A 24,058-nucleotide genomic window follows, 5' to 3' on the forward strand; every position below is an offset into this window, starting at 1 on the left:
CACACGACCCCTCCTTGCCAGCTGGTGTCCAAAGGTCTCAAAACCCAAGGATGCTTTTAATAATCGTCATCAGGGACTTCCCTGGTGGCGCAGTAGTTAAGAATCCGCCTGCCAATGCAGGCAACACGGGTTCGATCCCTGGTCTGGGAAGATCCCACATGCCTCGGGGCAACTAAGCCCGGGCGCCACAACAACTGAAGCCCACGTGCCATAGAGCCCGCACACAACAACAAAGACCCAGCACAGCCAAAAAAAAAAAAAAAAAAAAAATCTTCATCAGGTAATTCCTTCTCCAGCCCTCAGGGGAAGTCCCCCAAGCAGTTTGCTCTCTTTTCTGTCACTTTTCTCACCCACACCCCCAAACAAAACCAAACAGGCCCACTTTTACTTGGACTTGGCTGAGAAACCTACAGCGGCTGTCAGATGGGGCAGTGATTTTCCTCAAGACAAGGAAGCCACGAGGCTCCCGATTGGGACACGTCTGGATTTTAGGTGTGGGAGAGATTTCCTTGTTCTTCCCTGACAGGAAAAGCCAGGCAACCTTTGCCCTCTCTCCTTGTTGCCAAAAAGCTGTTTTGTTTTTTCCTTCGTTAACTTCGTCATGAATAGGTGACAGCGACCAGGACACCACGGGGCTCACGCGTGGGGACGTGGAGGCTGCGTCTAAAGTCTTAATGTATCGGCCTCAATTATTAAATGACTTACTGGATGTGACCCTTTGATCATGAGCTGGCTCTCTGACAGGTGTCACCCACAGGCAACGCATCCGTCTTTGAAAAGGCAGATCCTATCACATGATGATTCAGGAAGAACTTTAAAAGAATCCTGATCGTCCCGGCGGGAGGGCAATAAAATCATATGCAGTCGTTGTGCAGAGGTAAAGTTTTCCTTCTCAATTGCTAAGCATTATTATTATCTCTCTTTAATGACTCTGATTCTTGCCCCACCCGGACTTTATGATGAAGGTGACAATCAGAGCTAGTTCCAACAGTATGGGGAAGGCAATTAAAAAAGAAAAAAAGAAAAAAAGAAAAGAAAAAAGAGAAGAAAAGGAAAAGAAAGAAAAAGGAAGGAATGAATACATTTTCCACCAACCTTGATTTTTCACTTCAGCAAATTCCTTGTTGTATTCTTCGAGAGTTTCCCTAAGTTTCTGGTTCTCTGTTTCAATGTCGTGTAGGCGCTGCACTTTGAGCTGGAGCTGCTGCCCGAGGTCCAGAGCCGGAACGGGATCTGCACGAGAGGGGAACACACGTCACCCCCCTCTGGACACATTCGAGCCACCTTCCTGGCCTCGAGGAGGCTTGGAGCAGGTCGCCCAGCTCCCAGAGAGTCAGCTCCCCAGGGCCCCGCGGCTGGACGGACTGCGTGCTTCTCTGTGGCTGCTAACGGACGTGCATGCAGACCGACCCAGTACATGAAAACGCGGTGGGGACGGCCACGGGCTCCCTGGGATTTGCCCACTTCCCTGGCCTGGTGTGACACTTAAAGGATTTTCCATTCCCTGATCTGATAGGAAGAAAGATACACGCGGCGGCAAGGGGAGGAGCCCGGGAAAATCACCTATCACCTAGTGCCTACGCGGAGGACGCAGCGAGTGGGAAGGTGCCGAAGGCCTCAAGTTTCCAATTCTTAAGAAGGTGGAAATAACACCTGATACCCGGAGAGCGTCTGGCCATCACAGAACACTTTTACGGACATTTTCTCATTTGAGCCCCAGGACACTCCTGGGAGAGAGATGTGACACACAGATCACGTTCCTTTCACAGAAGAGGGAACTAAAGCTCATTGAGGCGGGGTGATGGGCCCAGGTTTCCGGCTGGTTAGTTGGGCAGAGAGATCTCAAACCCAAGTCTGTGAGATCCAGTGACTGTCCTTCCAAAGAGGAAGGTCCCCCGAGGGGGCGGGCTCCCCCTTCTGTCACGGCCCTCCTTTACTGATGAAGGATGCTCAGGGAAGAGTCAGGGCTTACCAGCTAGTGATCTAAAGATGGGAGAACCCTGGGTTTCTGCTCTCGGCGGTTCTGTCTTTCCTCAGAGGCACAGCTGGTGACCCAGCTGCTGTGACCCGTCCTGCGCCGGCGGGCCAGCCAGCCAGGAGGCCACCACACTCCTGGTTATAGTACAAACAGCAGGAGAAGGGCATCTGGGCCAGTTATGAGAGGTCCTGCAGCCAATTCAATGTGCTCTCCACCATCAGACTCACTTACAAAAAAAACTGGATTTGTGAGGGGAACCACTGACCGAAACCGCCCACCCTGGCCAGGCACAACAGTAGCCACTCGCATGAGTTCTCTTACAACAGGAGGTCCTGGTAAGGAATGCGGAACTAACAAGCTACCACCAACCGGAAGAATTCGGGCAAGGTCAAAAGGAGAGAGGAGACGCCAGTCCTTAAGTCCTACCAGCCTCCGAGAATCCTTGCTGGAATCCATCTTGGCTGAGCGACGGATGTGCCACCAGGAAGGACCCTGAGTCAGAATGATTGGCCAGAGACAACACGGAAACTCACCCCATCACCATAAAACCTGAGACTGGGAGCCATGTGGCAGAGCAGTTCTCCGGGGTTCCCTGACCCTGCTGCTCTCTGCCTGGGCACCCTTTCCCAATAAAGTCTCTTGCTTTGTCAGCACCTGTGTCTCCTCGGACAATTCATTCCCGAGTGTTAGACAAGAGCCCGCTCTCGGGCCATGGAAGGGGTCCCCTTTCCTGCAACAGATTTGGACCTAAAATCGGACAATGCAGACGTGGAATTTGGGGTACAGGCGCGGACTTTGCCTTTACCGTTCATTCAGCACAAAATGGAGAGACATTAAGTGTTCTTCTGGCATCAGTTGGGTCTTTATTTCTGCTGCACTTATAATCCACCTGCCGGGCCCCAGTGGGGCACTTCCTCTAGGACTCTGGGGCCCCGTCAGAGTAGAAGCATACCCGAGTCTGCTGGGCTTAGAAAAGATTACGGAAGATATTTCTGGTATGGACGCCAGCATCACTTGTGAGACGGCTGCAAAGATTTAGTCTCCGGTTGAGGAATGCTAAACACAGAGCCCAGTGGATCAACAAGGGTATATATCCAAGCGCTCACTTAATTTTCAAATACCAGAGAAGTTAATTTTTCAGACCACCCTTGGTTCCTGGAAACGAGGGCTCCGTCTACCACGCCTCAGTCGGCGGGGCCACCAGGAGCCAGGAGCGCTTTGAGGAGCCAGCATCTTGGTGGGGTTTACAAAAGGCAGGCCCCGTGGCACGTCCAGCACAGCGTTTAACACCGCCCATCACGTGAAACCCCGGCAGCCGGGCACTGATTCTGTGCGTATATACAGTTTATGACGACCTCATCGCTTTCTCATTTGTGGCCTCTCATTATTATTTTTATCAGCATTAAAATATTTGTATTAAATTAGATTTCAAACGCTATTTCGGGGAGATGGTTCCTTGTAAGTAGGAGCGGTAACAGCACTACAGAATGAACATCCTCAGAACATTCCAGGTGCAGCTTTTTTTTTTTTTTTAATTTCAGTATCTTCCCTGGACACCTTCCCACCCCCACTCCTCTTCCCACTCCCCACATGGCCTTATGCTGGGCAAATGACCTGAAGGAGATAAAAGAGAGTATTGCCCGTGGCCCCGTCCATGTAAAACGACAACTTTAAGTTGAAACAGGGGTCAGGGAAGAATTGAGGAGAAGAACCACTGCGCTTCTATAAAATTCTATGGGGGCTTCCTTGGTGGCACAGTGGTTAAGAATCCGCCTGCCAATGCAGGGGACACGGGTTCGAGCCCTGGTCCGGGAAGATCCCACATGCCGCGGAGCAACTAAGCCCGTGCGCCACAGCTACTGAGCCTGCGCTCTAGAGCCCGCGAGCCACAACTACTGAGCCCACGTGCCACAACTACTGAAGCCCGCGCGCCTACAGCCTGTGCTCCACAACAAGAGAAGCCACCGCAATGAGAAGCCCGCGCACTGCAACAAAGAGTAGCCCCCGCTCGCCACAACTAGAGAAAGCCCGCGCACAGCAATGAAGACCCAATGCAGCCAAAAATAAATAAATAAAATAAATAAATTAAAAAAAAAATTCTATGAATGTTCATTGCTGTAGGTTTTCCAGCACAACTGCCAGTACAAATTATATTTTAAAGAGCTAAGCTAGTATGCGGCCCTCCATCCCCCAAATTTCTCTTGACAACTTTTCCAGTCCATTCCTTTTAAGAGGCCAGGACCCACTGTGTCTGCTTCGAATAAAAAATAGTTTCCCTCGTTAGATTCAGCAAGGAATTCAGTAACATATAAAAATAATATGCACATTATCAAGTGAATGGTAACTAGAACCTTTAGACAAATTTTCAAAGCATTATATTGTAAATGAAAATGCTGGCAATCTTATAATTATTCATTACGGCATATATATTTAATTGAACATGATTAAAGGTTAATGCCTAAGTAGCAGAACTGGTCATAGAATAAAGAATGAACTGAATGTTCAAAAATCTCTATGTATTAAACTTTAAACTTTACTACAGTACAGTTGAATGACTCAACGCCTACAGCATTTGAATATCGTTTTGGATTATGTAAAAGGCATTGCTAAAGTACCTCTTAGGTTTAATATTTATTACTTGTATTACAGGAACAGTTAATTACCACATGACAATACAATGACTCTAGCATGTTTGGGCTAGAGACCAAAACAGTGAATTTCGGCATGCCAAACCCCAGCCTGCATGTTAATCTAGGGGAAATCATAGCTTTTTGCCTCACGAATGATTTCCAATGCCATTTAAACCCCACACAAGTATTGTTAGGTCTTATTCTGAACGTCACAAGCCTCCGATCTCAGCAGCTCAATTAGGGAACTGTCTGGGGGAGGCAAGAGCACACACCCATACGTGGAACAGCATCACACGGAAACCTGCAGCCCATCTTCCCTGCCGCCTCCAATTCAACATGCCTTACTGCCAGTGCCATGCACCCGATGTGACAAACTTGCAAAGTGTTCTACAGTCATCTCATAGTTCATTCCTAAAACACTCTTTGAGGCATTCTACAGCTCAGTATGCAGCAGAGGACTCAAAGAACATAATTATAACAAACAACAACAAGTCACCTGTATTTATTCAGCACCTTCCCCTAAGTACATGGAACATTATCTCGTTGATTCCAGCCATCACAGCCAGAGGTCGGGGGGGAGGGGGCTCTGCAGCGAGTCAGGCGCTGGCATCTCACCCAGGGACAGGGGGAGGCGAGAAGTCGGCCAGGCAAACAGGTATGCAAAAGTCTAATTAAGATTTCTGCCTTCTGAACCAGCAGCCGACTAAATTATACTGTCTCTTCAAGTACTAATATAGCAAGTAGGTCCTAAGCATCTGTCTGCTCTGGGTAAGGCACTGATTCATTGGGATGGACATTCAGCAGAGTCAGCTGGGCCCAACCTCACAGAGATAAACCATGTTCACAAATAACTAAGATAAACAAGAAGGGCCACATGGAAGACCATTCCCAGATAGAGAAACTGGGAAAAGGAGATTTTTTTTTTTTTTCCTAAAAAGAAGAATCAGAGTTTAGACCTGTGGAGACTGTGGGGCAGTCAATCCCTGTGGAAGAAACAGCATGCATGGGAGCAAGAAGCAGGGAAGGGTCAGGCACAGACACAAAAATACTTCAGTCCAACTGCCGGTGCCCACGTACACATTCGATGATGTCAGGACCATTCTAGGTGCTGAGGGGACACGGTGGCGAACAAGAGAAAATCCTTGTTCTCAAAGACTTGACATTCCACTGAAGTGAGGGAGACAGACAAACAGTAAAACCAAACAAATCAGAATGCTTTCAGTACTGCCAAGCATGAAGAAGAGAGGAGACAGGGTGTGGAGAATGGGGAATGGGTCCTGGAGACAGAAGGACAGGGAGGGCCTCTGAGTAGGTGACCCTGGGATTGAGATCTGGATGTCAAAGAGGAGAGAACGTGAAGACTCTTGGCAGAGGGAATGGCAGTTCAAAGGTCCAGAGCTGGGTGCGAGGATGGGCATATACAAGGCACAGAGAGAAGCCAGTGAGGTATGATGAAGGGAAGAGAAAGCAGCCAAGGACAAGTGGTCAGAGTGGGAGGCCTGTGCTCAAGGATTTAAAGAAAAATATGAACATAATTAAGGAGAGATAGAGATGATACAAAGAAGAATCGAACTGAATTCTAGAGCTGAAAATACAATGTCGGAGGTGCCCTGTTGCACAGTAGGTAGCGGGTCAGTCTCATGAAAATACAGTGTCTTCAGTGAGCTAAGGGATTGAGTTTGGATTCAATTCTACTCCTGATGGAAAAAGCCACCAGAGAATAGGACTCTTGCAAGATGAGCCACTGGGGCATGAGAAGAAAACTGTAGTACTCTGAACCACGAAAATGTTTGTTGGTTTTCTAGTTGCAAAGTATTTAAGAGTTTTAAGCTTAAAGATGAGTTATACAATTTTTCTTTTAAAAAGCTAAGTGTTCTAAATTAGCTGCCCTGTTCTGTGATGACAGATGGCTATCAGTAATATGCTGCCTGGCAGACATTTAAAAAATATAAACACATAATCTATGTCTTTGAAGTAAATGTGATGTTTTAATACTTAGGGGGGAAAAAAACTACTTGAATGAAACTCATCTACAGTGACAGCACTCTAAAAGTGGATATTTGGAAATGTTCCCATCATCATATAAACTTATGGGCAAAGATACCACTGTCTACGAAAATGTCTCAATGCCTCATATCAGACAAGAGGGAGTAGAAGGTAATTGTTTAGAGTGTGGGCCAGACTATATGCGATTGAATCCCAGCTCTGCCACTTACTGGTGTGCAACCTTTCACAAGCTACTTAATATCTCTGTATCTTACTTTCTTCATCTATAAATTGGGCATAATAATTGTGCCAATATCATTAGGTTGTTGTAAGGATTAACTACGATAATATGTGATATACCGCCAGGCACGGAGTTAATACTCAATAGATGTTACCTGTTATCAACCGACTCAAACCTGATGAAATATTTGCCAAAATGAGTTTCAAACCCATTTGTTAATATATAAAGAATACAGTATCTTCTGACTAGTTAGCAAGAAAAATTGATATACCATGATAAATAAAAATTTACTAGCTGTATTTCAACTAATACTTTCTTATAACTGGTATGCAGGTTTCAAAAATATGAATCATATTTTTGTGAAGTTAGCTAATAATGCACTGCTTTGGTTTGGATCTATGTATCTTTGTGAGTTATCTTTTCCAGCCATTTATGACAGCCATTAAAATCAAAACAACATTAACAAAACTTGGAGATTTCTACTCCTGGCCATGACAGATTAACTGGCACTGGACCTGCCCTCTGGCCATAAACAACTAGAATACTAGGCAATCTAAATGAAACAAAGAACCATTTACAGATGTTGTACAACCAGCAGAGCAGGAATGGTGATCCCCAAAAGAGGGACACAAGTAAGGTGAACCCTATGATCACCCTGACTTTCTGCCAGGAAACACTTTCTGGACTGCAGCACAGGGAAGGGGGAACCCAAGCAGAGCATGATGGTCTTCTTGGATTGAGAAGATAGAGATCTAAAGATCAGGAGATTGAGGTACCTGGAATTTATAGGGCAGAGCCCTGGAAAGGAGGGAGATATGCGAGAAAGAGCTAGAGAAATCTGCAGAGGAGTCATATAAAATCTGTTGCTAAAAGATAAGGTACATACATACACACAGGGTGAAACTCCACAAGGCCGCGCAAAGAACTACAAGGAAGGTCTAAGTAAACAACTCCTAGAGTTCTCAGTGTTGGAAGGCTTTCAAGTTGCAACTAGCCAGAGAAGAGAGGCTTGTTGAACAGCCAGGACATTCAGTAGAAGACATCAGAGGGCCACACCAGAGTGGAGGGCTAAGCTAATCCTAAAGTAAAGGCTAGTCTGGACCTGTCCCCAAAAGCTTAAAAACATGTCTCAGAATAATTGAGTTGATCTGCAAGTAATTTAACTGCCTGCCCCAAATATTTCAACACTCTTAAGAAAGACAACAAAATCCAGTTAACTACAATGTCCAACATCCAATCAAAAATTACTAGACATGCAAAGAACCAGGATAATAAGGGAAAAAAACATCAGTTAAAAAACACAGAACCAGAAATTACAAGAGATAATGGGAGTAGTTGACAAAGACTAAAACAATTATAAGCATGCTCAAGGATTTAAAGAAAAACATGAACACAATAAGGAGAGAAACAGAAGCTATAAAGACCCAGATGGAATTCTAGAGCTTAAAATACAGTATCTGAAATGCAAAAAATTCCCTAGATTGGCTTAAAAGCACATTAGACACTGCAAAATCAAGAAGATCAGAGAACTAACTCAAAGACATAGTCACAGAAACTGTCTAAATAGAAGCACAGAGAAGAGACTGAAAAAAAAAGTTACTAAAACCTCAGCAGCCTGTAAAACAATATCAAGCAATCTAACATACATGTCCCAGAAAGGGGCAAGGGATGTATTTGAAAGAAGTGGCAAAATTTCCAAATTTGGTGAAAGTTATAAACCCCCAAATCCAAGAAACTCAACAAAATCCAAGCAGAATAAATGCAAAGAACACCAATAAACACAATCAAATTGCTGAAAAGAGGAATAAAAAGATAATCTTAAAAGCCAGAAAAAAGGGACTTCCCTGGTGGTGCAATGGTTAAGAATCCGTCTGCCAATGCAGGGGACACAGGTTTGAGCCCTGGTCCAGGAAGATCCCACATGTCGTGGAGCAACTAAGCCCGTGCGCCACAACTACTGAGCCTGCGCTCTAGAGGCTGTGAGCCACAACTATTGAGCCCATGCGCCACAACTACTGGAGCCCACGTGCCCTAGAGCCCACGCGCCTCAACTACTGAGCCTGCGCGCTCTAGGGCCCAAGCGCCACAACTACTCAGCCCACATGCTCTAGGGCCCATGTGCCACAACTACTGAGCCCGCGTGCTACAACTACTGAAGCCTGCGCTCCTAGAGCCCATGCTCCGCAACAAGAGAAGCCACCACAATGAGAAGCCCACACACCGCAACAAAGAGTAGCCCCTGCTCACAACTAGAGAAAGCCTGCACACGGCAGTGAAGACCCAATGCAGCCAAAAAAAAAGAAAAAGCCAGAGAAAAGAAGACTCTTAGGGGAAGAAAGATAAGGCTGATGAAGACCTCCTGTCAGAAGTGATGTCAGTCAGTCCAGAGAGAGAAAAACTGAAACAAAAACTGCCAATATATAGTTTTATACCCAAGAAAAAATATCCTTCAAAAATGAGGGTGGAAGGGGAGGGGCAAGATGGCGGAAGAGTAAGACGCGGAGATCACCTTCCTTCCCACAGATACAGTAGAAATACATTAACACGTGGAACTGCTCCTACAGAACACCCACTGAACGCTGGCAGAAGACGTCAGACCTCCCAAAAGGCAAGAAAATCCCCACGTACTTGGGTAGGGCAAAAGAAAAAAGAAATAACAGAGACAAAAGAATAGGGACGGGACCTGCACCAGTGGGAGGGAGCTGTGAAGGAGGAAAGGTTTCCACACACTAGGAAGCCCCTTCGTGGGCAGAGACTGTGGGTGGCAGAGGGGGGAAGCTTCAGAGCCACGGAGGAGAGCGCAGCCACAGGGGTGCGGAGGGCAAAGCGGAGAGATTCCCGCACAGAGGACCGGTGCCGACCAGCACTCACCAGCCCGAGAGGCTTGTCTGCTCAGCCGCCGGGGCGGGCGGGGGCTGGGCGCTGAGGCTCGGGCTTCGGTGCTAGCCGGGAGGGAGTCCGGGAAAAAGACTGCAGCTGCCGAAGAGGCAAGAGACTTTTTCTTGCCTCTTTGTTTCGCGGCGCGCAAGGAGAGGGGATTCAGAGCGCCGCCTAAACGAGCTCCAGAGACGGGCGCGAGCCGCGGCTATCAGCGCGGACCCCAGAGACGGGCGCGAGCCGCGGCTATCAGCGCGGACCCCAGAGACGGGCGCAAGCCGCGGTTATCAGCGCAGACCCCAGAGAAGGGCATGAGACGCTAAGGCTGCTGCTGCTGCCACCAAAAAGCCTGTGTGCGAGCACAGGTCACTCTCCACACTGCCCCTCCCGGGAGCCAGTGCAGCCCGCCACGGCCAGGCTCCCGTGATCCGGCGACAACTTCCCCGGGAGAACGCACGGCGCGCCTCGGGCTGGTGCTACGTCACGCCGGCTTCTGCCGCCGCAGGCTCGCCCCGCCTCCTCCGTACCGCTCCCTCCCCCCGGCCTGACTGAGCCAGAGCCCCCGAATCAGCTGCTCCTTTAACCCCGTTCTGTCTGGGCGGGGAACAGACGCCCTTAGGCGACCTACATGCAGAGGCGGGTCCAAATCCAAAGCTGAACCCCAGGAGCTGTACGAACAAAGAAGAGAAAGGGAAATCTCTCCCAGCAGCCTCAGAAGCAGCGGATTAAAGCTCCACAAACAACTGGATGTGCCTGCATCTGTTGAATACCTGAATAGACAACGAATCATCCCAAATTTAGGAGGTGGACTTTGGGAGCAGGATATATTAATTTTTCCCCTTTTCCTTTTTTTGCGAGTGTATATGTGTATGCTTCTGGGTGAGATTTTGTCTGTATAGCTTTGCTCCCACAGTTAGTCCTAGGGTTAGGTCCGTCCATTTTTTTTTTTTTTTTTTACTTAAAAATTTTGTTTCCCTAATAAATGTTTTCTTAATAATTTTTTCCTTATTTTCTATTTTTAAAAAATTAAAAAAAATCTTTAAATAAGTTTTTTCATATTTTTTATTTTAAAATATTAAAAATTTTTTTTCTTAATAAATTTTTTCCTTAATAATTCTTTTCTTACTTTTTATTATAAAAAATTAATAAATCTATTTTTAAAAATTAAAAAAAATTTTTTTCTTAATAAATTTATTCTTAATAATTTTTTTCTTATTTTTTATTATAATAGCTTTATTTTATTTTATTTTATCCTCTTTCTTTCTTTCTTTCTATTTTTTTCTCCCTTTTATTCTGAGTCGTGTGGATGAAAGGCTCTTGGTGCTCCAGCCAGGCATCAGCGCTGTACCTCTGAGGTGGGAGAGCCAACTTCAGGACACTGGTCCACAAGAGACCTCCCAGCTCCACGTAATACCAAACGGCAGAAATCTCTCAGAGATCTCCATCTCAACATCAAGACCCAGCTTCACTCAACGACCAGCAAGCTACATTGCTGGACACCCTATGCCAAACAACTAGCAAGACAGGAACACAGCCCCATCCATTAACAGAGAGGCTGCCTAAAATCATAATAGGGCCACAGACACCCCAAAACACACCACCAGACGTGGACGTGCCCACCAGAAAGACAAGATCCAGCCTCATCCACCAGAACACAGGCACTATTTCCCTCCACCAGGAAACCTACATAACCCACTGAACCAACCTTAGCCACTGGGGACAGATACCAAAAACAACGGGAACTACGAACCTGCAGCCTGTAAAAAGGAGACCCCAAACACAGTAAGATAAGCAAAATGAGACGACAGAAAAACACACAGCAGATGAAGGAGCAGGGTCAAAACACACCAGACCTAACAAATGAAGAGGAAATAGGTAGTCTACCTGAAAAAGAATTCAGAATAATGATAGTAAGGATGATCCAAAATCTTGGAAAGAGAATAGACAAAATGCAAGAAACATTTAACAAGGACGTAGAAGAACTAAAGAGGAACCAAGAAACGATGACAAGCACAATAAATGAAATTAAAAATACTCTAGATGGGATCAATAGCAGAATAACTGAGGCAGAAGAACGGATAAGTGACCTGGAAGATAAAATGGTGGAAATAACTACTGCAGAGCAGAATAAAGAAAAAAGAATGAAAAGAACTGAGGACAGTCTCAGAGACCTCTGGGACAACATTAAACGCACCAACATTCGAATTATAGGGGTCCCAGAAGAAGAAGAGAAAAAGAAAGGGACTGAGAAAATATTTGAAGAGATTATAGTTGAAAACTTCCCTAATATGGGAAAGGAAATAGTTAATCAAGTCCTGGAAGCACAGAGAGTCCCATACAGGATAAATCCAAGGAGAAACACACCAAGACACATATTAATCAAACTATCAAAAATTAAATATAAAGAAAACATATTAAAAGCAGCAAGGGAAAAACAACAAATAACACACAAGGGCATCCCCATAAGGTTAACAGCTGATCTTTCAGCAGAAACTCTGCAAGCCAGAAGGGAGTGGCAGGATATACTTAAAGTGATGAAGGAGAAAAACCTACAACCAAGATTACTCTACCCAGCAAGGATCTCATTCAGATTTGATGGAGAAATTAAAACCTTTACAGACAAGCAAAAGCTGAGAGAGTTCAGCACCACCAAACCAGCTTTACAACAAATGCTAAAGGAACTTCTCTAGGCAAGAAACACAAGAGAAGGAAAACACCTACAATAACAAACCCAAAACATTTAAGAAAATGGGAATAGGAACATACATATCGATAATTACCTTAAATGTAAATGGATTAAATGCTCCCACCAAAAGACACAGACTGGCTGAATGGATACAAAAACAAGACCCATATATATGCTGTCTACAAGAGACCCACTTCAGACCTAGAGACACATACAGACTGAAAGTGAGGGGATGGAAAAAGATATTCCATGCAAATGGAAATCAAAAGAAAGCTGGAGTAGCAATTCTCATATCAGACAAAATAGACTTTAAAATAAAGACAATTACAAGAGACAAAGAAGGACACTATATAATGATGATGAAGGGATCGATCCAAGAGGAAGGTATAACAATTGTAAATATTTATGCACCCAACATAGGAGCACCTCAATACATAAGGCAAATACTAACAGCCATAAAAGGGGAAATCGACAGTAACACAATCATAGTAGGGGACTTTAACACCCCACTTTCAACAATGGACAGATCATCCAAAATGAAAATAAATAAGGAAACACAAGCTTTAAATGATACATTAAACAAGATGGACTTAATTGATATTTATAGGACATTCCACCCAAAAACAACAGAATACACATTTTTCTCAAGTGCTCATGGAACATTCTCCAGGATAGATCATATCTTGGGTCACAAATCAAGCCTTGGTAAATTTAAAAAAATTGAAATCATATCAAGTATCTTTTCCGATCACAACGCTATGAGACTAGATATCAATTACAGGAAAAGATCTGTAAAAAATACAAACACATGGAGGCTACACAATACACTACTTAATAACGAAGTGATCACTGAAGAAGTCAAAGGGGAAATCAAAAAATACCTAGAAACAAATGACAATGGAGACACGACGATCCAAAACCTATGGGATGCAGCAAAAGCAGTTCTAAGAGGGAAGTTTATAGCAATACAAGCCTATATCAAGAAACAGGAAACATCTCGAATAAACAACCTAACCTTGCACCTAAAGCAATTAGAGAAAGAAGAACAAAAAAACCCCAAAGCTAGCAGAAGGAAAGAAATCATAAAGATCAGATCAGAAATAAATGAAAAAGAAATGAAGGAAACAACAGCAAAAATAAATGAAACTAAAAGCTGGTTCTTTGAGAAGATAAACAAAATTGACAAACCATTAGCCAGACTCATCAAGAGAAAAAGGGAGAAGACTCAAATCAATAGAATTAGAAATGAGAAAGGAGAAGTAACCACTGACACTGCAGAAATACAAACTATCATGAGAGATTACTACAAGCAACTCTATGCCAATAAAATGGACAACCTGGAAGAAATGGACAGATTCTTAGAAATGCACAACCTGCCGAGACTGAACCAGGAAGAAATAGAAAATATGAACAGACCAATCACAAGCACTGAAATTGAAACTGTGATTAAAAATCTTCCAACACACAAAAGCCCAGGACCAGATGGCTTCACAGGCGAATTCTATCAAACATTTAGAGAAGAGCTAACACCTATCCTTCTCAAACTCTTCCAAAATATTGCAGAGGGAGGAACACTCCCCAACTCATTCTATGAGGCCACCATCACCCTGATACCAAAACCAGACAAAGATGTCACAAAGAAAGAAAACTACAGGCCAATATCACTGATGAACATAGATGCAAAAATCCTCAACAAAATACTAGCAAACAGAATCCAACAGCACATTAAAAAGATTATACACCATGATCAAGTGGGGTTTATTCCAGGAATGCAAGGATTCTTCAATATACGCAAATCAATCAACGTGATACATCATATTAACAAATTGAAGGAGAAAAACCATATGATCATCTCAATAGATGCAGAGAAAGCTTTCGACAAAATTCAACACCCATTTATGCTAAAAGCCCTGCAGAAAGTAGGCATAGAGGGAACTTTCCTCAACATAATAAAGGCCATATATGACAAACCCACAGCCAACATTGTCCTCAATGGTGAAAAACTGAAACCAATTCCACTAAGATCAGGAACAAGACAAGGTTGCCCACTCTCACCACTATTATTCAACATAGTTTTGGAAGTGTTAGCCACAGCAATCAGAGAAGAAAAAGAAATAAAAGGAATCCAAATCGGAAAAGAAGAAGTAAAGCTGTCACTGTTTGCAGATGACATGATACTATACATAGAGAATCCTAAAGATGCTACTAGAAAACTACTAGAGCTAATCAATGAATTTGGTAAAGTAGCAGGATACAAAATTAATGCACAGAAATCTCTTGCATTCCTATATACTAATGATGAAAAATCTGAAAGTGAAATTAAGAAAACACTCCCGTTTACCATTGCAACAAAAAGAATAAAATATCTAGGAATAAACCTACCTAAGGAGACAAAAGACCTGTATGCAGAAAATTATAGGACACTGATGAAAGAAATTAAAGATGATACAAATAGATGGAGAGATATACCATGTTCTTGGATTGGAAGAATCAACATTGTGAAAATGACTCTGCTACCCAAAGCAATCTACAGATTCAATGCAATCCCTATCAAACTACCACTGGCATTTTTCACAGAACTAGAACAAAAAATTTCACAATTTGTATGGAAACACAAAAGACCCCGAATAGCCAAAGCAATCTTGAGAATGACAAATGGAGCTGGAGGAATCAGGCTCCCTGACTTCAGACTATATTACAAAGCAACAGTAATCAAGACAGTTTGGTACTGGCACAAAAACAGAAATATAGATCAATGGAACAGGATAGAAAGCCCAGAGATAAGCCCACGCACATATGGTCACCTTATCTTTGATAAAGGAGGCAAGCATATACAGTGGAGAAAAGACAGCCTCTTCAATAAGTGGTGCTGGGAAAATTGGACAGGTACATGTAAAAGTATGAAATTAGAACACTCCCTGACACCATACACAAAAATAAACTCAAAATGGATTAAAGACCTAAGTGTAAGGCCAGACACTATCAAACTCTTAGAGGAAAACATAGGCAGAACACTCTATGACATAAATCACAGCAAGATCCTTTTTGACCCAGCTCCTAGAGAAATGGAAATAAAAACACAAATAAACAAATGGGACCTAATGAAACTTAAAAGCTTTTGCACAGCAAAGGAAACCATAAACAAGACCAAAAGACAACCCTCAGAATGGGAGAAAATATTTGCAAATGAAGCAACTGACAAAGGATTAATCTCCAAGATTTACAAGCAGCTCATGCAGCTCAATAACAAAAAAACAAAAAACCCAATCCAAAAATGGGCAGAAGACCTAAATAGACATTTCTCCAAAGAAGAGATACAGATTGCCAACAGACACATGAAAGAATGCTCAACATCATTAATCATTAGAGAAATGCAAATCAAAACTACAATGAGGTATCATCTCACACCGGTCAGAATGGCCATCATCAAAAAATCTAGAAACAATAAATGCTGGAGAGGGTGTGGAGAAAAGGGAACACTCTTGCACTGTTGGTGGGAATGTAAATTGATACAGCCACTATGGAGAACAGTATGGAGGTTCCTTAAAAAACTAAAAATAGAACTACCATACGACCCAGCAATCCCACTACTGGGCATATACCCTGAGAAAACCATAATTCAGAAAGAGTCATGTACCAAAATATTCATTGCAGCTCTGTTTACAATAGCCAGGACATGGAAGCAACCTAGGTGTCCATCATCGGATGAATGGATAAAGAAGATGTGGCACATATATACAATGGAATATTACTCAGCCATAAAAAGAAATGAAATGGAGGTATTTGTAATGAGGTGGATGGAGTTAGAGTCTGTCATACAGAGTGAAGTAAGTCAGAAAGAGAAAAAGAAATACAGTATGCTAACACATATATATGGAATCTAAGGAAAAAAAAAAAAAAGGTCATGAAGAACCTAGTGGCAAGACGGGAATAAAGACACAGAACTACTAGAGAATGGACTTGAGGATATGGGGAGGGGGAGGGGTGAGATGTGACAGGGTGAGAGAGTGTCATGGACATATACACACTACCAAATGTAAAATAGATAGCTAGTGGGAAGCAGCCGCATAGCACAGGGAGATCAGCTCGGTGCTTTGTGACCACCTAGAGGGGTGGGATAGGGAGGGTGGGAGGGAGGGAGATGCAAGAGGGAAGAGATATGGGAACATATGTATATGTATAACTGATTCACTTTGTTATAAAGCAGAAAGTAACACACCATTGTAAAGCAATTATACTTCAATAAAGATGTTTAAAAAAAAAAAAAAAATGAGGGTGAGGGCTTCCCTGGTGGTGCAGTGGTTAAGAATCCACCTGCCAATGCAGGGGACACGGGTTTGAGCCCTGGTCCGGGAAGATCCCCCATGCTGCGGAGCAACTAAGCCCGTGTGTCACAACTACTGAGAATGCGCTCTAGAGCCCATGAGCCACAACTACTGAAGTCTGCGTGCCTAGAGCCTGTGCTCCGCAACAAGAGAAGCCACTGCAATGAGAAGCCCATGCACCGCAATGAAGAGTAGCCCCCATTCGCCGCAACTAGAGAAAGCCTGCTCGCAGCAACGAACACCCAACGCAGCCAAAAATTATAAAGAATAAAAATAATTAAAAAAATAATAATAAAAAAAAATGAAGGTGAGATAGACATTTTGTTTGTGTGTTTCAAATGAACAAGAGCTGGCAGAATTCATTGCCAGTGAACCTACACTATAAGATATGTTAAAGGAAATGCTACAGACCAAAAGAAACTGATGCCAGACAGAAACCTGCATCTACACAAAGGAATAAACAACACTGGAAATGGTAAATATATGGGTAAAAATAAAGTACTACTTTTCTCATTTTTAATTTCTTTAAAAGATAATTGACTATTTAAAAGCAAAAATAGTACAATGTATTGTAGGGTTATAACATATGGAGAAGTAAAATAAATAACAATACACAAAGCACAGGAAGGAGAGAGTGAAAGTGTACTGTAAGATTCTTACATTGTATGTGAAGTGGTATAATATTATTTGAAAGTATAGTGTGATAAATTAAAGACACTTAATGTAAACCTTAAAGTAACCACTAAGAAAACAAAACAAAGAGCTATAGCTAATAAGACAATTGAGGAGATAAAATAAGATCACAAAAAATAATCAAAATAAAGCAAGAAAGACACAACAAAAAAATAGGTAAGACAAGTAGAAAGTGAATAGTAAGATGGTAGACTTATGCCTCTCTTTATCCATAATTACATGAAACATAAAATATCTAACATTCCACTTAAAAGGCAGATTGTCAGACTGGATTAAAAAAAAAACACGACAGAGCTGTTTACAAGAAATACAACTTAAATAAAACAAAAAGATAGGTTAATAGTAAAAGGATAGAAAATGATATAACATGGAAACACTAATCAAAAGACAGCTGGAGTGCCTATATCAAAATGAAACAAAGCAAACTTTAGTACAAGGAATATTAACAAAAATAAGATCACTGTATAAACTTGAAAGTATCAAATCATTGAGAAGATATAACAATCCTAAAAGTAAATGTACTACAAAACAAAGCTTCAAAACCATGAATTAAAAACTAATATAAGTGAAACAAGAAAAAGAAAAATCCACAATAATAAAGATTTCAAAACTCTGTGCTTGCTAATTAATAGTACAACTAAATATAAAATCAGTATGGATACAAAAGACTTGAACAACACTGTTGACCAACTTGAGCTAATTGACATTTATAGAACACTCCACTCAGCAAACTACAGAACACACATTCCCTTCAAGTGCACATGGGACACTCACCAAGATAGAAATATACTGGACCATAAAACAAGTCTCAATAAACTTAAAAGAATAGAAATCATACCAAGCACATTCTCTGGCCACAGTGAAATAAATCAGTGACCTAAGCCTCCACTTTAAGAAACTCCAGAAAGCTCTAGCCAGACTGATCAAGAAAAGAAAAAAAAAAAAAAAAGAAAAAAAGAATTCACAAGTTCCAAGATCAGGAATGAAAAAAGGGACATGACTACCCATCCTACAGATATTTAAAAGGTAATGAAATATCGTCAACAACATTATGCTAATAAATTTACATGAAATGGATCATTCCTTGAAAAATTACCAAAACTGACTCAAGAAGAAATAAAAAATCTTAATAGACCTCTATCTGTTAAAGAAGTAAAATTTATAATTAAAAACCTTGCTATAATTAAAAAAGATACATGCACCCCTATGTTCATAGCAGCATTATGCACAATAGCCAAGACATGGTAACAACCAAAATGTCCATCAACAGAGGAATAGATAAAGAAGATGTAGTACATATATACAATGGAATACTACTTAGCCATACAAAAGAATGAAATAATGCCATTTGCAGCAACATGAATGGACCTAGAGATTATCACACTAAATGAAATAAGTCAGAAAGAGAAAGACAAATACCATATGACATCACTTATGTGTGGAATCTAAAATATAACACAAGTGAAGTTATTACGAAACAGAAATAGACTCATAGACATAGAGAACAGACTTGTGGTTCGCAATGGGGAGAGGGGGTGTGGGAGCGATGGAAGAACAAACAAACAAACACCTTGCAACAAAGAAAATCCCAGGCCTGGATGGCTTCACTGGTGAACTAGAGATGTTTTAGGAAGAAGTAATGGCAATCTTACATAAACTCTTTCAGCACTTAACTCATTTGATAAGACCAGCAGTACTACCTTGATACCAAAACTCATAAAAACATTAAAAGGAAAAAAAAATAGGCAAAAAACTACAGTGCTATATTCCTAATGAACTTAAATGCAGAAATCCTTAGTAAAATATTAGCAAATTAAATCCAGCAAATTCTAAAAAGCACAATACATCATAACCAAGTAAGACTTATCCTAGGAAGGCAAAGTTGGTTTAACACTAGAAAATTAAACTATTTCATCATATTAAGAGAATAAAAGAGAAAAATCATACGATTAGCTCAATTGAGGCAGAAAGAAATCTGACAAAATTCAATACACATTTATGACAAAAACTCTCAGCAAACTAGGACTAAAAGGGACTTTTCTCAAACTTTTAAGGGTGTCTACAAAAACCCACTACAGCTAACATCATATTCAATGTTGAAAGAGTGAATGATTTCCCTAAGGTTGGGACCAACACAAGGATGTTTGCTTTTTCTACTTCTATTCAACAATGTACTGGAGGTCCTGGCCAGTGTGGAAAAAAAGAAAAAGAAAAGAAAAAAGAAATATATGATATTACAGATTGGAAATCAATATGGACAAAAAAAACTTGAGTAACGCTATCAACCAAGTTGACCTGAAATTTACAGAACATTCCATCCAACAATTGTAAAGTGCATAATCTCTTCACGGGCACAAGGGACATTCAAGATAGAAGGGTCTAGGGAATCTCCAAAAAAACTTCCGGAACTAAGAAGTAAGTTTTAAAAGGTCACAAATATAATATTACTATATAAAAATTAATCACATGTCTATATAAAAGCATCAAAGAATTGGAAAAAAATTACCAAAAAAAATACCATTTACTACAGCATCCAAAAACATGACCTATTTAGGGATAAACTGAACACTATGGGCCAGGCCTGTATATTGAAAACTACAAAATACTGCTGAGGGAAATTAAAGACATAAAGAAATATACGATGTTTGGACTGGAAGACTCAATAGTGTTGTCAATTTTCCTCAAATTGATCTATAGATAAAGTGGAATCCAGATCAAAATCCTGGCAGGCTTGTTTGTAAAAACTGACAAGCCGAGTCTAAAATTTACATAGAAACTCAATTAGCCAAAACGATTTTGAAAAAGAAGACCAAAGAAAAAGGACTTATATTACCTGATTTCAAGACTGATTATAAAGCTACAAGAATCAAGATAGTATGATATTAACATAAGGATACACATACAGATCAGTGAAATAAATAGAGGGTCCAGAAAAAAGACTCACACATATACCATCCATTAATTTTCAAAGAAACTCAACCCTTATATCATACATAAAAATTAACTCAAAATGTATCATAGGCCTAAAGGTAAAAGATAAAACTATGTAACTTCACACACACACACACACACACACACAAAACCCACACACAAAGGAGAAAAGAATTTATGACTTTGGACTAGGCAATGATTTCTTAGAACATAAAAAGCAAGAACCAATAGAAGAAAAAATTAATAAACTGGACTTTATTAAAATAAAAACGTCTGCTCTTCAAAACACAAGAAAATGGGAGAAAATATTTGCAGTGCATATATTTGACAAAGGACTTGTATCTAGACTACAGCAAAGCTACAATTCAATAGTAAGCCAAACAACCCATTAAAAAAAAATGGGCAGAAGATTTAAACAGACACCTTATAAGTGAAGATCTATGAAGGTCCAAAAGCACATGAATAAAAATTTAGCATCATTAGTCATCAAGAAAAATGCAAATTGAAGTCACAGTGAACTACGTTCTACACTCACTAGAATGTCTAATATCTAAAACAGTGACAATACCAAATGGTGGAGAGGACACAGAGCAACTGGAACTCCCACACATATTTGGGGGTGGGGGGTAAGATGACACAACTGCTTGGAAAAACGGTTTGGCGGTTTCTTATCAAGCTAAACATACACCTACCCCATGCCCCAGGAATTCTAGTCCTAGGTATCTATCTAAAAGAAATGAAAACAAATGTCCATATACAACTGTCTATGAACGCTTACAGCAGGTTTATTCATGATAGCCACAAACTGGAAACAATCCAAACGTCCATGAACAGGTGGATGGGTAGGCAAATCGTTATACATCCACACAGTGGAATACCACTCCCCAGTGAACGTGGGTGAATAATCCCCAACACGCCACGCTGAGTGAAGGACGCCAGACGCATCAGAGAACCTCCCCAAGGACCCCATTTATGTGAAACTCCAGAAACAATGAACCTAATCTAGATCGACAGAAAGCAGATCAGTGGTTGCCGGCATTTGGGATCATAAGGGAACTTTTGAGAGGTTATGAATGTTCTATATCTTGATTGTGTGGCTGGCCACTATATCGAATTGTACACAAAATAAGTGTTTTACTGTATATAGATTATGCCTCAATGAGGTGGATTAAAAAATTTTTTTTCTAGTGAGAGCAAAATGTTTTCTGTACTGCTAATAAAATGTAAATTTTAAGTCCTTTTTACTCTGCATCACGTCCTTTAAATTCTGTTTTTAGTATATGATTTGCAATGTATTTCACACACTACTATAGTTACACATGTACATCATTTAAATAAATAAGTAGTATATATGGGGGGTACAAATTCAAAAGTTTTTACTGTTGGGGGACATGAACAAAAAGTAGCTCAAAGACCACTCAGACCCGTGGGCTGCATGCAAAGGATGGGCAGAGGAAGTGGATTCAAGTGGTGAGAGGTAACGGAGGCTTGGACTAGGGGTGGCTGACGGGGTGAGTGGTCGAATTCGGGGTGCATTCTGGAGGTGAGGTCAGCAGGACTTACTGACAGATCAGCTCTAAAGTGTGAGGGAGGGAAAGGAGAGCAAGCTGACTCCTGCCTTTGTGGCCGAAGCAACTCTGTGAATGGTGATGCCATTTACTTTCTGGGGTCAGGGGGAGGGGAGGCTGGGGGGGATCAGCTGCTCTCTTGTGCTCATGTGGAGTTTGAGAGTCTAACAGACATCAGGAGAAGCAATAAGAACTACAATCCTGCAGCCTGTGGAACAAAAACCACATGCACAGAAAGATAGACAAGATGAAAAGGCAGAGGGCTATGTACCAGATGAAGGAACAAGATAAAACCCCAGAAAAACAACTAAATGAAGTGGGGATAGGCAACCTTCCAGAAAAAGAATTCAGGATAATGATAGTGAAGATGATCCAGGACCTTGGAAAAAGAATGGAGGCAAAGATCGAGAAGATGCAAGAAATGTTTAACAAAGACCTAGAAGAATTAAAGAACTAACAAACAGAGACGAATGATACAATAACTGGAATGAAAAATACACTAGAAGGAATCAATAGCAGAATAACTGAGGCAGAAGAACGGATAAGTGACCTGGAAGACAGAACGGTGGAATTCACTGCTGCGGAACAGAATAAACAAAAAAGAATGAAAGGGAATGAAGACAGCCTAAGAGACCTCTGGGACAACATTAAACTCAACAACATTCGCATTATAGGGGTCCCAGAAGGAGAACAGAGAGAGAAAGGACCCGAGAAAATATCTGAAGAGATTATAGTCGAAAACTTCCCTAACATGGGAAAGGAAATAGCCACCCAAGTCCAGGAAGTGCAGAGAGTCCCATACAGGATAAACCCAAGGAGAAACACGCCAAGACACATAGTAATCAAATTGGCAAAAATTAAAGACAAAGAAAAATTATTGAAAGCAGCAAGGGAAAAACGACAAATAACATACAAGGGAACTCCCATAAGGTTAACAGCTGATTTCTCAGCAGAAACTCTACAAGCCAGAAGGGAGTGGCATGATATACTTAAAGTGATGAAAGGGAAGAACCTACAACCAAGACTACTCCACCCGGCAAGGATCTCATTCAGATTCAATGGAGGAATCAAAAGCTTTACAGACAAGCAAAAGCTAAGAGAATTCAGCACCACCAAACCAGCTCTACAACAAATGCTAAAGGGACTTCTTAAGTGGGAAACGCAAGAGAAGAAAAGGACCTACAAACACAAACCCAAAACAATTAAGAAAATGGTCATAGGAACATACACATTGATAATTACCTTAAACGTGAATGGATTAAATGCTCCAACCAAAAGACACAGGCTTGCTGAACGGATACAAAAACAAGACCCACACATATCTGTCTACAAGAGACACACTTCAGACCTAGGGACACATACAGACTGAAAGTGAGGGGATGGAAAAAGATATTCCATGCAAATGGAAATCAAAACAAAGCTGGAGTAGCAATACTCATATCAGATAAAATAGACTTTAAAATAAAGAATGTTACAAGAGACAAGGAAGGACACTACATAATGATCAAGGGATCAATCCAAGAAGAAGAGATAACAATTATAAATATATATGCACCCAACATAGGAGCACCTCAATACATAAGGCAACTGCTAACAGCTCTAAAAGAGGAAATCGACAGTAACACAATAATAGTGGGGGACTTTAACACCTCACTTACACCAAGGGACAGATCATCCAGACAGAAAATTAATAAGGAAACACAAGCTTTAAATGACACAATAGACCAGATAGATTTAATTGACATTTATAGGACATTCCATCCAAAAACAGCGGATTACACTTTCTTCTCAAGTGCGCACGGAGCATTCTCCAGGATAGATCACATCTTGGGTCACAAATCAAGCCACAGTAAATTTAAGAAAATTGCAATCATATCAAGCATCTTTTCTGACCACAACGCTATGAGATTAGAAATGAACTACAGGGAAAAAAACGTAAAAAACACAAACACATGGAGGCTAAACAATACGTTACTAAATAACCAAGAGATCACTGAAGAAATCAAAGAGGAAATCAGAAAATACCTAGAGACAAATGACAATGAAAACACGACGATCCAAAACCTATGGGATGCAGCAAAAGCAGTTCTAAGAGGGAAGTTTAAAGCTATACAAGCCTACCTCAAGAAACAAGAAAAATCTC

General features: G+C 41.3%; 1 protein-coding gene across 6 annotated transcripts in view; it reads right to left on the minus strand.

Annotated features, from left to right (window-relative positions):
- Positions 1-24,058, minus strand: part of CUX1 (cut like homeobox 1) — a 377,925-nt gene that overhangs the window by 141,751 nt on the left and 212,116 nt on the right. For all 6 annotated transcript variants that reach the window (XM_061209658.1, XM_061209657.1, XM_061209656.1 and 3 more), the window contains exon 5: positions 1,096-1,233. In XM_061209658.1, coding sequence (XP_061065641.1) covers positions 1,096-1,233 — 138 coding nt within the window. The remainder of the gene's footprint in view (positions 1-1,095; positions 1,234-24,058) is intronic.

This window comes from Eubalaena glacialis, chromosome 13 (assembly GCF_028564815.1).
Source record: "Eubalaena glacialis isolate mEubGla1 chromosome 13, mEubGla1.1.hap2.+ XY, whole genome shotgun sequence".
Taxonomy (NCBI): Eukaryota; Metazoa; Chordata; class Mammalia; order Artiodactyla; family Balaenidae; genus Eubalaena; species Eubalaena glacialis.